Source organism: Falco rusticolus, chromosome Z (assembly GCF_015220075.1).
Source record: "Falco rusticolus isolate bFalRus1 chromosome Z, bFalRus1.pri, whole genome shotgun sequence".
In the NCBI taxonomy this organism is placed as follows: Eukaryota; Metazoa; Chordata; class Aves; order Falconiformes; family Falconidae; genus Falco; species Falco rusticolus.
In genome coordinates this window covers 23,209,391-23,226,028 of record NC_051210.1, presented here as the reverse complement: position 1 = coordinate 23,226,028, position 16,638 = coordinate 23,209,391, and the positions used below count along the sequence as shown (strand labels likewise).

At 38.6% G+C, this 16,638-nt stretch overlaps 1 protein-coding gene across 3 annotated transcripts in view; it reads right to left on the bottom strand.

The window, feature by feature from the left end:
- MCC (MCC regulator of WNT signaling pathway) overlaps positions 1 to 16,638 on the bottom strand; it is a 229,532-nt gene that overhangs the window by 195,355 nt on the left and 17,539 nt on the right. For 2 of the 3 annotated variants that reach the window (XM_037374454.1, XM_037374455.1), the window contains exon 2: positions 8,015 to 8,262. The exons of the other annotated variant lie outside the window; for it this stretch is intronic. In XM_037374454.1, coding sequence (XP_037230351.1) covers positions 8,015 to 8,262 — 248 coding nt within the window. The remainder of the gene's footprint in view (positions 1 to 8,014; positions 8,263 to 16,638) is intronic. 3 annotated transcript variants of the gene reach the window in all.

The window sequence follows — 16,638 nt, the reverse complement described above, 5'->3', positions numbered from 1 at the left end:
CATAGGTACCAAAGCAAACAAACAAAACATCCTGAGATTGTTGTCTGTCACTGTCATTTTGCTGCCTGCTGTTTTATGAACCGTAGTATGTCAGATCTACACTGGTGATACTAGAAGTGAGTAGGCGAAGAGCATGCCATCACGTAAGTCAGGAGAGAGTAAGCAGAAATGTGCTGAGAGGCAACCCTTGTTTTGCAAAAGCTAGAGCAGGATGTATCACACTGCCCATCCCTGAGCCAAATGAAGCATGGCCTCTATGAAAATCCCAGCTGCACCCTTTTGGTTTCTCAAGATTATCACAGTTCGTGTAGAAAGCATAAACTGGGACAAAAGTGATGCTGTAATCCAGTTCCATATGGTAAACCACAGCTCCATGTCTTCTCATTGAAGTTGACCAAGAAGCATGGAAAACAGCAATGTCACTCTGGAATAAGCCAACTTGTGGTGCTCTGCAGAGCTGTGTGGTGCTGAGGTGGCCAAGGTCTGGGCCAGCCATTCTGTTGGCTCTTGGTGGCAGCAGCTATCAAGAAGGGCAGCTTCCTGCCTTTCCTTGTAGGTATGCTATGCTCTGCCCACTAGCCTGTCTGTCTTCCCCCTTCCCTCCCATTTTCAAAGCTACTTGGCAATTTGAAAGACATATGCTAGTCAAAGTCTCAAATATACTAAATTCCCGTAAGCTTTATGGAAGCACAGAGATGACAGATTCTGTTCGTTCTCCTGATGAGAAAAATAATGACATGTGATGCAATGCTCAACTGTGATTACTCACACAAAAGTGAAAACAAAAAGTAAAAGGGGGGGGGGGGGCAAAGAGAGAGAGAGAGAGAGAACCAACCCACACACATGGAAGGAGGAGGTTAGGAAATTGAGGCAAAACAAAAAGTGCTTCCTCCTCATACCACAAAAAGAGTACGCTGTGCTACTCTTGGCTGCAGGACATGGTGAATGCTGAAGACCAGCGTGGGTTCAGAGACTCAGCTCTGTAAGACAGTATTACAGAGGGAGATAGGCAAGCAATGCATGTGTGAACAAGTGCAACTATCAGTAGTTCAAAGTCCCTGAACTGAATAGAGAAGCATCATTAAATGTTCACCCAATTCCTATTATCTTCTCTAACGATTTGCTTTTCACCACTCTAAGAGACAGGATACTGTTTCAGAATAACCTCTGGTCTAATGCAAATTAGCTGTTCTTATATTTTACAAATATTCAAATAATAAGAAAGCTTCAACCAAATGTTGCCCTATTAGACACCAGAGAACCCATTCTGCAGGAATGCCTTCCATCCTTTGTAGATTCACTAGTGTTTAACATATACTACACATTGCAGTTTTAATAAGATTAGTTAGCTGTCAATTAGAAATCCCTTGGAAATCTAGGTTCATTTGTTTGGCTGCTCATAGATCTTAGCACTCAAAGTCTCTAAAAAAAATATTAAAATAATAACTACCTATATTCTGCTGCTTGGCACAAATATACTGGTATTAAAAGAATATTTAAAAGTAATAAACTGAACCATTTACAGTTAATGGAAGGTCATATGTAGTTAAATTTAGCACAGCAGATATTCACAGCTTTTACCAGTCAAACAAATATAAGGTGAAACTTCGTGCTTCTAGTTCTCAAGAAAATCTGCAGCACATCCGATTCCATATGAGCTCTATAGTTTTTAATTAAATATAGCATAAATAAATTTAATCACTGCATCAGTTTCTTGGAAGCAATTTATTTGTGGTAAAATCAAACACTGAATTAATGCAAAGGAAAAATAGTGATTTTTCAGCCCCAACTGGCCTGCCTCTCATGTTTACCCACAAGCTTAATTTGAGGCTGAATTTCTACCATTCCTTTGATCAATTCTCACGCTTGATCCACAATGCAAATAAATTATCATATCAAATTTTCAAGAGATGTATTTTTACTAAAGAGAACGGGGGACTTGGCTATGAATTAATTACTAACTACTAACCTACAGCTCACTCCCCCGCTACCCCAAAGGACAGGGAGGAGAACTGGGAAGGAATGTAAAACTCAAGGGTTGAGATAAGAATAATTAAATAATTGAAACAAAACCAATAATAAAAATTATAACAATTATAATGAAAAGGAGGGAGAAGTGGAGATGAATGAAATCCAATGGGAAGGGAGAAAAGAAGCAATGCACAGTACAACTGCTCACCACCTGCTGATGGATGCCCAGCCACTCCCTGAGCAGTGATTCCCAGGCCCTGGCCAACCCCCCCAGTTTATATACTCAGCGTGACGCCCCATGGTGTGGAATATCCCTTCGGGCAGCCCAGGCCAGCTGTCCCAGCTGTGTCCCCTCCCAGCTCCCCGTGCCCCCCCAGCCCTCTCGCTGGCCGGGCCTGAGACACCGAGAAGTCCCTGACTGAGGATAGACACCACCCGGGCGCAGCCAAACCCACCCGTGTGCTGTCAGCATTGCTCGCACAGCACAGCCACAGCACAGCTGCACCCGCTGCCGAGAAGGAAGTTAACTGCACCCCAGCCGAAACCAGCACACAAGCCAAAGATTGCTTATGGACTCTAGTATTCATAACTACTTATCTATAATATGAAATAAGATCAATAAGTACATGCAGCTTTCAGCAGGACAGGAAATCATTCACCTGTCTAAACAAAGAATTTACTAATAAACAGTACCATTTTTTGTTCCCCCTCAAAAACAACAGGTAGGAGAAATTGTCATTTTTTCCCCATGATAAAGAATAGTCTGTTTGCCAACTACCTGTAAAAAGCTAGACAAATCTATACAACATCTAAATAATTCTAATTCTAGCTTTTATATGAGACATATAAAACTATATAACACTGAAAAACCTGACAGAAGCCACAAATGTTCAGGCAGCTTCCTGCTTTACACCATTGGAGGTGTAGTTCTGCTGTACTACAGGCTCTCATTAGCCCAGCAATCCACTTCCATTACTCGCTAGATGATTCACACAGATTTATGGTACCCATCATGGTTTTCAGTCTCCATAACTGGAAATAAAACCCACAGATTTGACCAGTACCTGACCTTCTTCCCGTATTTCCTACTGAAATAATGTATTAAAGGTCAGGTAGCATACAGTCACTGCATGACTTCAGCAACATTTTCAAAAGTAATTTTATTAATTTTTATTGTATTTTAAACAATGTCTAAAGAACATTAACAGAGTTCACGTTCCACTTCACTCATAGAAAAAACTGTGGTTATTGCCTGCAAATTACTGTTAAAGCTCCCATTGACATGAATGGTGTAGGGTAAGAACTACAATATATAATAGGTTTGAGTTGCTGATATCCAAGCAGCAAAAAGTATCATTATAGTAACTTAAAAAATGTCCTTTTTCATGCATTTGAACAAAAGATTAAACTTAAATCTATGCATCCATTTGATTGTCTAAATGGTAGGTGTGGATGCAAGTCTGGCTTACCGAGCACACGTATGACTGAGTATTAATATACCTGAGTCCTGTACTTGACTAAAACAGTCAACCAGTTTCCTTCTGTCTATATCTCACCTAGAAATACAGTAGAAACATTTGTTGGGCAAAATTACTAGAATAACCTTATTAGTGATAAAAAATGATGGGTGAGCTGAAGTTCAATAGTCATTTAGTTGTAATTTTTTCTTAGGACATTTTTTCCCAGTTATTTCCTTTATAATGAAATGCAAAAATTATAGGTAGCTGTCATGGTTTAATCCCAGCTGGCAACTAAGTACCATGCAGCTGTTCACTCACTCCTCCCACACACAGTGGGATGGGGAAGAGAATTGGGAAAAAGATAAAAGTCGTGGGCTGACATAAGAACAATTTAATAATTGAAATAAAATATAGTAATAATAACAATAACAGTAACAAAAGAGAGAGAGAGGGAGAGTGGAATAAAACTCAGAAGAAAAACAAAACAAAACAAAAAACAAGAGATGCACAATACAATTGCTAGCCCCCAAGCAGCAATTGGTGGCCCACAGCCAACACCCCTCAGTTTATATACAGAGCATGATGTTCTATCGTATCCCCTTGGCTAGTTCAGGCAGCTGTCCTGGCTCTGCTCCCTCCCAGCTTCTTGTGCCCCTGCTCACTGGCAGAGCACGGGAAACTGAAAAGTTTTGTCTTAGGCTAAGCACTACTTAGCGACAACTAACACATCAGTGTGTTATCAACATTATTCTCATACTAAATCCAAAACTAAATCCACAGCGCTGTACCAGCTACTCTGGTACTAACTCTACCCTAGCCAAAATCAGGACAGTAGCAAAGACAATCTTTTCTTTAGATATATGCAAACATTTTTGTACCCTTTGTTAAGAAATCATGAACAGCTACAAGAAAATCCTGCACAAAATGCTGTGTCACTGGTAATCTGTACAATTACATACAAACTTGCAGTGTGAAAAGTCAGGGCAGAGGCTGGATTCCTTTGCTTCAGATCACCTGGACCCCTGCTACTCAGTGACAATCAAATGAGTTTTGAAATTTTGTAAATTTATGCATCCCACATGGATACATGGTAACAGCTTTCAAGGATTATCAGCTGACACATTATGTAGAAATTGGTCTTGAAAAAAGCCCTGTACACTATCTTTGAAAATAATGTTTATTAAAAAGTGTTCTTTATAAAATAAAAAAGATACACAAAAAGAAAAGAACACCCACCAAGTTTACATGTTGTATGTTTGAATTTGCACATGATGATGTCTCCTGTTTTAAACAATGTTTAGAAAGCAATAGCAGTCAGTCAGTGTAACACAATCAACTCTTTGATCACTAATACATATGTGAGCCCTCAAAGACATGAAAGGCATGGAACCATATGCAGATCATAATTCAAGCTTGACTGCAACTGCAGCTCACATGTTGATACTCTGTGCAGCGTTTATATCACAGAAATACATTACAGTGGTGTTTCCTTGCCTCTTTAAAAAAAGATCGGTAGAACACCTTGAACGATACTGCGACAACGGTTTTCTTTTACAACCAAATAAAAACCAATTGCTTTCTAAACGCTTATTATTATTATACCCTTTCATTATGGGCATTTTTGTTTACATGGGGAAGCATCTCATTATGTCCTCTAATTATTAAAAAGTCTTACAGAATCTGCAAAGAGTCAAGGCAGGACAAGTACAAAACCCATAAATTCCCTATAGGTTTAAAAACAAAATACTGTAAAATAGGCTTCACCAGTACAGAGCAAAATACAACAAATATAGCAAAGGTGTTCTGGACTTAAACTAACTTTTGAAAAAAAAAATATTAGAAGAAATATGAGTTCACTCACGAACTTTAAAAATGCATTAAATTACTCTCATAAAATGGAAAAAGAGTTAAAAAGAGTAGGGATTGAATTGTATATGTTAAAAAAATTGCATATTCATCTATGGTTATTTTTTGGAAGCACTTAATAAGATTTCTTTGTGGGACACATTTTGAGACTGCAATGCAGACCTTCCTCTGATAAAGCATAGGATGTATCTTTCACCCCTGATTTAATAAAATACACCATAATTATTAGGCTGGTTTGTTTAAGGAAGAAGATTTTATAATCCAACCTGCCAGAAATCCAGTCAGCTAACTGAAACTTTGTACAGCAGTCTGAGGGCAGAAGTATATTTCTGTTTTGCAGGAAAATACAATAGTGGTAGCATTGAGAAAACAGCCAACAGAGCCAGAAGATAATTATATCACCTAAGGAACACACACCATCCTTAATCCAATTAAAAAACAGATTAAGCATGATCTTGGTTTTTAACTATTGTCTGATAGAGCTCCTAAAAGAGATTCATGGGCTAGAAATGCAATGAGCCCAAGGATTATGAAGATTCAGTACAGACAATGATGGGCATAGAAACTGTGGAGTTATTCATCTTGCAATTCAAGAATATATATGGAAGAAGCATAAGCAGAGGCAATATTAACAACAAAATAAGACTATGAAGCAGTAAAAGAAATGAAATGGAGAATAAATAGAGCTACAAAACAGATTTGCGATACTGAGAAGCCAAAATGAAAAGCGAATGAGCATCAGATGATAAGATGGTGAGGGAAAAGTACAGTCAATCTAAAAAGCAAGAGGGTAAGAAATTCACCAAGGATATAAAGCAGACAAGAAAAGTCTGAGTGCCTGAGATGACCAGCCAAAAATATGTGCAGAATTACTAGAAGACAGAAATACATGCTAAACCCATCCGGTCCTGTCCCCCAAATAAATAAACACAAACACAAAAACAAAGCCCAAAACTAACAGATACCCAGTTTTCACATGCCCAGTTTTACATTCTAGGAGACTGAACACTGAAAAAATAAGACAGGTGTGACTGGCCAGGAAACTCCTACCATGGAAGAAGGCTCAGAGGAGATGGGCCAGGGCAATGTGTCTATGGAGCTCAGGGAATAATGCAGGGTTTTACTGATCACAGCTGTTGCAAAAAAGCTGATTTGATCTCAACACCCAAGTGGACCTGAGGGTGGTCTTTTGCTTTAGATAAACAGCTATCAACAGCTGAGTGAATCAACTGGTGGGTTATTTCTCCCCGAGTTCATTAAAAGTGTGTGAATGTCTCCCTGAGTCAGTCAGGCCAACGTGGGGGAGGTGTATACATGACTCAGCCCAACATAAAGACTATAAAAACGTAAAAAACTAACAAAAGAATTTATGAGAGCAATGGGTTTGAGCTGGCTTCAACCCACCTATGTCTTCCCGGTGAGATGGGGGACGCCCAGTGTTGTGATGGTGAGCATGTTAACAGACACTGGGAATCACATTGGTATCATGATTGAACCATGCACTGCAATTGCTATATTCTGCTGTCTGTAACGTATTTGTACTGTGTTTGCAGTATGTTTTGTATCACCCTGCTAAATCAGAAATCCCGTGTAACATAAACTCTCTTCAAATAAGTAAATCTAATGGTAAGCATGGCACCCTCCACATATTCAATATCTAAAAGAACCTGGTCAGAGAGAACTGGTCTCTGACAACAGGCCATTTACATGAGGAGCCACAACACAGACAAGCAAACTCTCTAGGAAGACGTATGAAGTATATCCAACTGTAAAAAATACTCCCAACTTAATTCATGACATATGCAAAGAAAGACTATTGGGATGACTAATGGTGTATCTCTTGTTAGAAAAGTATTTAAAAAAAATCTAGGTGTATTATCTAGCCTAAACAAAAGGTCAAGGTGACACAGCTCTAACTAAATACAATCAGAGGTTGATAGCTGCCTTCTGATGGATGTAGGTCAGTTCCAGATCATGGGCCAGCACTCCTGTTTAGCTAGCTTGCAGCTGCTGTAGGGAGCTAGAGCACTGACAACACCCACAGCTTTTTACACAGTACCTTGCATTTTTGGAATTTTGACCACAGAAGCTGTGTCCTCTGGTCTCTTGCAGCTGTTACAGGGTGAAAGGAGGCATTTTGTAGGTGTTAACATTTCTGGTTTAATGCTGATTGACCCTAGTGCTATCAAGGACTAGACTCAATGACACAGACAATCCCTTCCTACATCCAATGTTCCAGATGGCATAGCAAGGTTTTTTCCTTTTTTCATCACCCCGGGTAGAGGGCAAAAGGCAAGGGTAATTTTTGTATTCTCTAAATCACAAGACACTTCCAGCACTCAGATCTCCGACTAAGTGGAATGATTTTTAAAGCATCCAAGAAACATCCACATTCCTACAGTTCTCTCCTCATGTTTAGTATTTCTACCTACCTACCTGTCTGGGGTTTACAGACAAAGAGTTCACTGGATCCTCAGTTACCACCCAAGCTCTGCAGCTCTAGTGCTTTCAAGAAAGGTCGTTGTCTTGTGCAACTATGTTTTTTAGAAGAGGCTGTTCTGCACACATTCTGGTCTACGTACCAATGACCAGACTCCACCCATTACAACAGCACTCTAATCAGAGGAAATCTTGATGCCAGTAAAATTGGTAACAAAACCTGTGGAGTTTATCTTTTGTTAAATTACACCAACAGGACATTTAAAAGTCATACCTACCTAAACTGTTATTGCTGCTAGTTGGCCAGGAAGCTATCCTATCCCTTAACTTTTTCTTTTTACAAGAGTCATCCGATTTCACAGAAAGCTCCACTTCTTCCTTCCTGATTTCTCGTACCAGTTCCATGCGGCACTGACTAAAATCCTGGAAGGAAATTTTTCCATTTTCATCTGCTCCCAGCTGGTGCATGATCTCTGCGACAGACTCCTCCATATTCAGCTGGCGGCACATCATCAGCAAGTCATTCCTAAGGATATTTTTAGATGGAAAATAGGGGCAGGGGAAGGATAGAAGTGGAAGAAAGATTGGAGAAGTGGGAAAAGAGAAGAAAAAAAAACAATTTTAGAAGAAAAGGAATACTAATTCTGTCTGATCTGGAAATGCATTAATGCACACATTTAAAACCAATAAGCCAACTACTGTTTTTGTTAATCCAACAAAAGCACTATGAGACTGGCAAGAAATTACAACACAGAAAAATGATGGAAAAGAAGGGAACATTTCTCTTAAAGTGCTAACCTCTATTTTCATGGTGTTATTAACACTTCTGCTAGCAGCAATAGACACAAGGGAGAGCTGAATCCTGCTGTTGATTTTCACAGTATCTTCTGAAAAGGTGACATAATAGGAATTTAAATAATTACCTTCTGACTAGATCAAGGGCTACCTACATTTCTATTTTACTCAGGACAGGCCAAGGAAATTTCTTTTGCCACAACAGTGGTAAGCTAAGGAGGAAAAACATAACAAGGACAAAGAAAACAGCAGAAAAGAGAAATGCTATTTTGATTAATTGGCTTCAAGCCTGTCTCCAAACATTCTGACTACAAAACCCTCTGAAGAAGCTTGCTTGGTCCAATTGCCCTTAGGAAAAATGTGTGCATATAACCATAAACATACTATCCAGGAAAAAAAAAAAAACACCCACAAACCAGCAACACTATGACCACTGCCATTTTCTATTTTACGTGAAGACAAGAACCTCAAGAACATACCTTAGGCTTAATTTGGGGTATAACATTAGTTTCAGGAGAAAATATTCTGAGGGGTTTGTTCCCCACCACTCTAACTTCTTTAAGTTATCAAAACTTTTTTTTTTATTAAAACTCTTTAAGTTATTAGAAGATTAAGTATTTTGAAAGAATTCTCAACAGTAGCAGCTGATACAAAAAAATAAATAAATCATTAACCAGAAGTTGATAAAGACAGGTTGAATAACCATTATCAAGTTCAGTCAGGGAACAACAGGAAAGAAGGTATTGGATGTTAACTGGATACGAATGTAAGCAGACTATTAGACAAACACCTGATATTCGCCAACAGTGGCAGATGCGCAACCCAGTGAAATTCCTGTCACTTGTTTCATCAGAGACTAAATCAACCTCCCAGAAAAGGGAGGGGTTTTTTTTTGAGGATATTGTCATACTTTTTTCAAAATGTAAATCATTAAAAGACCCACTGCTGTTCTCAGGCAAACACAACTCTGCAACTGTAAACCCAAACCAAATAATCTTCCTGAGCATACAGAGAAAGCGCCTCTGCTCCCTTCCAGATGCTCATAGTCTTCATAAACAGCAGGAGACAAAGTTGATAGACTCAGGCCTGCCTCATTCTGCTGCTACTCAGAGAAACTCAACCACCAAAGAAAATGGAGAGCCAAAAGACCTTCTTTCATCTTATTCCTCTTCCACCTACGCTATCTCACTTTAGAGAGGAAGAGGCACAGGGAGAGAGGAGGAAATAAAATCTTGAAACAACTTCTCCAGCCACTGAAGGATGACAGATACATACTTGTCAAATGGCAACTAACATAATCTAAATAAAATGTGGGTAACCCAATTCAGTCAGATCCGAAGCAACAGCTATTCCACATTATCAAGATCTTTTTGTTGCCCCATTCTCTCTGATTTCAAAGTTAAAAAAAATCACCACTGCCTTGCTACTCTCACATTTAGTATTTCTTTCCTGACATCCTTTCCTTAAATACTTTTCGAGTTGGATTGCATGATAGTACCACATTGATTCACACCACAGATAGCATGAATAAGTCATGGCTTCTTTTAAGTGTTGATTATTTTTATGTACAAAACCTTTCTGTAAGAGGAAGGTAAAGAAAATGTGTAATGATATTACTATTATGTGAATCATTAGTATTATTATTTCATTACTAATATCTGAACATCATTCAGGTTTCTATGAAAACATAGTATGGTGAAATATCCAAAGTTCTTGGATGAAGAGTTTTCACTAAGGTAATTTATTATCAGTCCAGGCCCATCTGTTCTACAGAAATTGTCCACTGGGTGGAGCTTTATGCCTGTTCCATGCAGGCATCCAGAGCTGCCCAACAGAATTCCTGGCAGAGATGTTTACAGTAAAACGGGAGTGTAATAATAATAAATCATGATGATGATGATAATAATAATAAAAACATTATGAAAATGTACTTTATAAAAAAATATTAAAATCTCCACTTATGACAAGAAATAACTTTATTACAAGAGAATTAAATTACATTACATAGGTCAAAAGTAAGAGATTGATACTTTAATTTTAATTAGTTAAAACTTTGGTCAGAGTTTTGCTTTTAGCTTTGAATATGATCAATGAATAAATAAGTAAATAAATAATCTTAGCATGGCTCAGTTCCCAGTTTTTAAAAAATTAAAAAACAACACAGACCAATCTCACAAGGGCGATCCAAAGAAAACTAAGAATGACAAAGCATTCCCATTTTTACAAGGGCAATGACAGACACAATTAAGAAACGCCTAGATGTGTTCTCTTATAACAGATCAGATACAGCATCGCAGACTGAGGCACTCCCCAGAGGACAGCTAATTTTGAAATAAGTATTAGGAGAAGCAGTGCACAGTGACTGCAAGGGGCTTCCAAGACAAGGGTCTGTTGCCCTAGCCTCAGAAGAGCCACACTGGGGCAGGAGGAGACTGCGGCACTGGCAGCAGGCTTACACAGCCCTCTAGGTAACAACCGTACCCTTCATCTCAACACAGCCCATCAAGGACATCTCCAAGGGGATCCTGACAGCTGAACTTTATCTCCTGTTAGGCAAATACAAACTGAGTATCATTTGTAGCATCTACAGCTTGAGGACATTGCCTGAAGCAATTTACAGAAGCGTAAGAAAGAAAAGATGTAACGAATTACAAAAAAACAATAAATTAGAGGCTACTCTGTAGTCTCTTGCTGTAACCAAGGATTACAAGCACTACTGAAACCAGATTTCACTTACTTGGAGTGCATCATGCAATCTGAAACAACAAGCATTTTCCTAATCTCCATCTACAAACATTATCAAAAGGATTTTTATTTTTAAGTAAAGAAGAATATTTCTGTTCCAAATTCTACAAACATTTTTCATGTAGAATTGCAGGAGTTTCTGTGTAAATATCTACAGGTTGTAATTGGAACTTCTAGTCACTTTAAAAGAAAATTGTCTCAAAAGCATTCTGAAATGTAATAAAGATAAAATATTCGGGAAAATAGAATGCTACAACCAGTGATTATGACACCAGAGTGTTCGGTTCCACTGCAGGTATGTCCCTGCTGATTAATAACAAAAACAAAGAACTTTTTTTTTAAAGAAAATAACTTCATAAAATAATCCAGCCACCTACTCTGATTCAACTTTTAAAATCAAGGTAACTATAGAAGTATTTCCTAAGACATCAGTTCAACACAGAGGAAAGCTTATCTTTGGCAGACAGATGTACATAATTCCAGTACATCTGCTTTTAAACCCAAATGTTCTCTATTCTTTGGGTATTGTGACATCTTCCTACTAACTACTACAAAATCTGGGTCTTCTTTTTTGGTGACAAACACACAGAAGACAGTTGGGAACAGGAAGTCTCTATGTTGGAGAACCCACTCCACACATGTAAACATATCTCAAATGAATTCTCACCTGTATATCAAAGGTAGGAATTTTTCAAAGCCCAAAGAGTTGGGCATTTAAAAGTATTTCCAGAGCATTCGAGTAGCAACTAACACGTAACATGAACACCTGCCATTCTGTTACAGAACTGTTTTATTGAACACTGTTTTATGACACATCAGTCTTGCTTACCTTAAGTGATAAGCACTGGAAAAAAACCCCAAAAAACTAGAAGACACAGAATAGATAGAGTTTTGAAAAAAACTGACAGGATTAGAGTAGATACGAGTTAGAGGAGTACTTAGGTTTATGAACACTGCAATTTGTAATATTTTAAAATATTTAGAACATTTTTAGCCTTGGTAATACTAATTTCCATTTCTGTGGTCCATTTTCTCTTCAGTAACTCTCCTGGGTTTTGCCCAAGGTACCTAACTGGAAATCAGAATCTAGACAGTCAGCTTTGTTACTTCAATTGTGGTTAAAGTGTAGCTCTTCAGACAACAAGGGAACCAACACATAAACTACAAACAAAATGTAAACTGTAATAGTTCCCATAAAAAAAAAAAAACAACCAACATGGACTTTCCAATTCCATAGTATCACTTTCTATTAACAGTCTCAATGGACCATATGCCAAACGTAAAAAACTCAACATAAACATACATACTAACTGACATCAGTGCAAGAATACAGCCCCTACAAAATTTTTCATCCCACAAATCAGAAACATATTTTGGATTCAGCAAGCTTGCTACATAATACTAAAACCTTTCTCCAAAATAAATCATCTGGAGTATTTTTAGACAAAGGAGCCCAACACTAGGAGAAAAGAACCCCTACTTAAGTAGAATCTTCTAATTTAACCTTGAATTAATTCAATTTTCATTGGAAAAACATACTCAAAAAAAAAAAAGGTACCATTGAACAAATTTTATGGACATGTTAACTATCAGATCAATGGTACCTAAGTTTTGAAAACCACCAGAAAGCATGCTAAGAAACCTATAAAACTGAATTCCTGCCATCACAAGAAACTTCTTTTAACAGAAAAACATCAGGTTATTCTGTCACAATCTGTTCTAATTATTTAATCATCACCTACTGCACCAATCCTTCAAGAATTGTTACACATTCCATCTTCTTAACTAACACAGTTTAAAAACACAGGATTTCTCTAACATTAAGAAATGACCCTAACTTCATATAAATTTGAAACATTCAAATCTTCTCCCTCAAGAGAACTTAAATACAAAAATACAGTCATACATACTGCATGCTATAATAATATTGGGCAGTTAAACATATATATTAAGCGTACATGTGCATATCCTAAAAACTACAACATAAAAGCATTCAGGGGTTGGCAGGGGTTGGGGTTTTTTGTTTGTTTGGTTGGTTTTTTTTTTAATTGTGGGGGTTTTTGTTTGTGTTTTTTTTTGTGGAAAATCAAACTTAAAAGGAATGAAACTTTTGTTAGATGCCCAAACAGGATCAGTAACATAGTCTTTTTTTTTTTTTTTCCTAGAACAGCATATATCCTGTTGTACTGACTTTTACCTTGCTCCAATTATTGCTTTGGTAAGCTTGAGGAACTACCTAGGAAAGCATACATGAAAGCATACATGCACACTACACAATACCTGCAAGGGATTCACTCTGAGACTGAACAGAACCAGTGGCATAATTTTCCTGTTCTTTTCCCATCTTATATTCTAGCAAATTTATAAAGGATAGCTAGTAAAGATGGTTCTACAGCCACTATGTAACACCAAAAGCAACCATATATTTTTGAATTTAATTTTTCAGCTACTAAAAAGGTGGGGTCATTTTGCCAGGAAACATTTAATCTTCACTTATGCAACTTGCAGTCTAGGTCAAATACCTTTGAAGAAGAAAAGTCAAAATTAAAGATGCACCCAGGTTCCCTAGAGGGAAGTAGGGTCAAACAAACTGTAAAAAAACCCTGTTCCACGCAGTTGCGTTGAGTCACCTCTAGACCAACACTGTAGATAAAGAGTGACCTATTTGAAACATTAATTTAAAAAGGACTAACCTGGAGATGCCTATCTAATGGAGCATTCTGTAGCATCCCAGGAAACAAAGCAAAGTTGCAAATACAAAATACATACTGGACTCACTGGAGCTAGATCACTTTTATCCTTCCTCCCTAGTGTAGTCACCAAGCTCCAGCTGCCAGACAATTACTCGACCGCTGTGTTTCTGGGCCCCATGCAGCTCTGCTCACCCATCTGCTCTGACACTCACAGTAAGCCAAGCCCCTGACTGCTTAAATCACAGAATTACACCAGTTCCCTAGCTTTGACTTTTCTATGAGCCACGCAGGCAAACAATCCTGGCAACGATCTCGGAATTGTCTTTTTCCGCAAACAACTCACATTCACTATTCATACTAAAAGAGTACTTTCCTAAAATACCTTATTTTGCTTTCTTGTTAAGAAGCTGTGGGCCCGTGCAAAAGAAAAAGAGAAACTGGGTCTGAATGAGGGCTGCCATGTCACAGAAGATGCTAACAGAACTCCCTCCCTCCAGCTGAGCATTCTCCAGACTTCTGTGTCTGGGTTTCAACTACACGGCCGCTGCAGGTTTCAGTTGGTGTCACTGCCTTCATGCAGCTTCAAGACAAAGCAAGTAAGACCAAGATTTCCACATAACTTAAGCACAACCACCCCTGGGAATCTCACCATGTGGGATTTGATCTAGGGACGACAGCCTAAACTCACAAGATACACGCTGTAGAAGAATTCTGAAGCTGCTCTCAGCTGAGACAGCCCATAGCAGCGGGATGCAACCAAACCAAAACCATACTTTTTGCCTCTATTTCTTCACCAGTCTTTGATTTAGACCTAGGTCAAATAAAATCCTGCAAGAAGTACCTCACTTCTTTCTGCCAATCCAAGATTTCCTGCAAATCACCAGTATTTTCTGCCCTGCCAGTCTACTTCCCTCCAGATAAGAAGTAGCTTTCTACTCTGAAAATCCATCCTTCTGGTCCTCTTTCCTGCCTACCATGGCAGGCTTCCAGAAGTGGTCTGTCTCCAGCTTCCTTTGCTCTGTTTTCTACTTCTTCATACGAACAAGCAAAAATCTGGGATACAGTAGGTCAGCTTGCTGCTGTCAAAAATGACAATCCCACTCTCCCACCTGTCTCCCCACATTGCCCTCCACTAGGGCTGTCTCAGCAGGCACTTAAGCAGCACAAAACTGATCAATAATAAAGGCAACAGGTTTTGTTTACTTAGCTCTGCACACCAGTTCACTATAAAGGAAGATAAGCCAGCACCAGGCCAGTGACAGCACCATTCCTTTCAGAGGCAAACTACCCTCTGGTTTACCTCTGCTCATGTTTGTCACTTTCTACAACTCACTGTCCTACGACGACAGGCACTCACCTCTTCACCTTGGTGACACAAGACCTATGGCAACTCTCGTACATGTGGAGACCTTCAAATGACAGAGAAATTCTATTGCATTGACCAGCAGCCTAACCTCACATGAATTCATCCATAAGCAAACCTTATACAAAAAGCTGTCCTCCAGCTCACTTGGTTTTTTAGCCACCAATGAAAAAACCTTCAGGTAAAAGCTTATCATCTCATTCTTAGAACTTGAAGTAAGTACAACAGCTGATATACTGTAGCATCACACAAAGACTACAAGGACCAATACTTCATGTAAAGACTCGGGAGGAAAGTTGAGAAAAAGGCCAACAACAACCGCAAAACAAAGTACAGGTAGGTTTCCACTGAACTTAATCTTCAGTCAGAACTTCCAGAAGGCTCAAAGTGTAGAGGATAACCTCTATCAGAATTTTATATGGGAAAAGAAATTACTAGATAACATGCCTTAAGCATCACATGAAGTAGGTTGTACAAAATGCTTTTCTCAGTATGTACCAACAGGGGTAACTCACTACGATTCCAAACCCATCTGATACACCCAGAATGCATTACCAATGGAGAATATATATTACAGAAGCCCTCTAATACAGTGTAATACAACACTATGATCTTTGGCAACCAAAGCATCTCAGGGTAAGCACCCAAATATACAGATCACTTTTGAAGGTTACCAGACTAGAAGACTATGTCTACTGCTCAGTCTGTAAAACATGATTAAAATAACCTACATGTGGTGCTGGAGGGAGAATTTATGTAGTTTTGCATTCCACCTAAGGCCTGATAGACATTTTGTCTTTACAGTCAAAAACTGAACTGAAAAACAGTTCAGGAAAGTTCACTAACAGATAGAGCAATCTGGCAGACTAGGAAAGGAGAAAAATCATAGAATCATATAATGGTTTGGGATGGAAGGGACCTCAAAGATCATTAGTTCTAACACCTCTGCCATGGGCAGGGACATCTCCCACTAGCCCAGGTTGCCACATCCAGCCTGGACGTAAACACTTCCAGGGATGGGGCGTCCACAACTGCTTCGGGAAACCTGTTCCAGTGCCTCAACACTCATAGTGAAGAATTGCTTCCCTACATCTAATCTAAATCTACCCTCTTTCAGTTTAAAGCCATTACCCCTTATCCTGTCACTACATACCCTTGTAAATAGTCCCTCTCCAGCTAACTTCCAGAAATAGAAATGGCCACACGAAACTTCTGATCCTTTAATCCGTTTAAACTTAGAAACATAAAATTTCATTACCTTTATCACAACCTCAACCGTTACCAATTTCCACAGACAATTTCACAC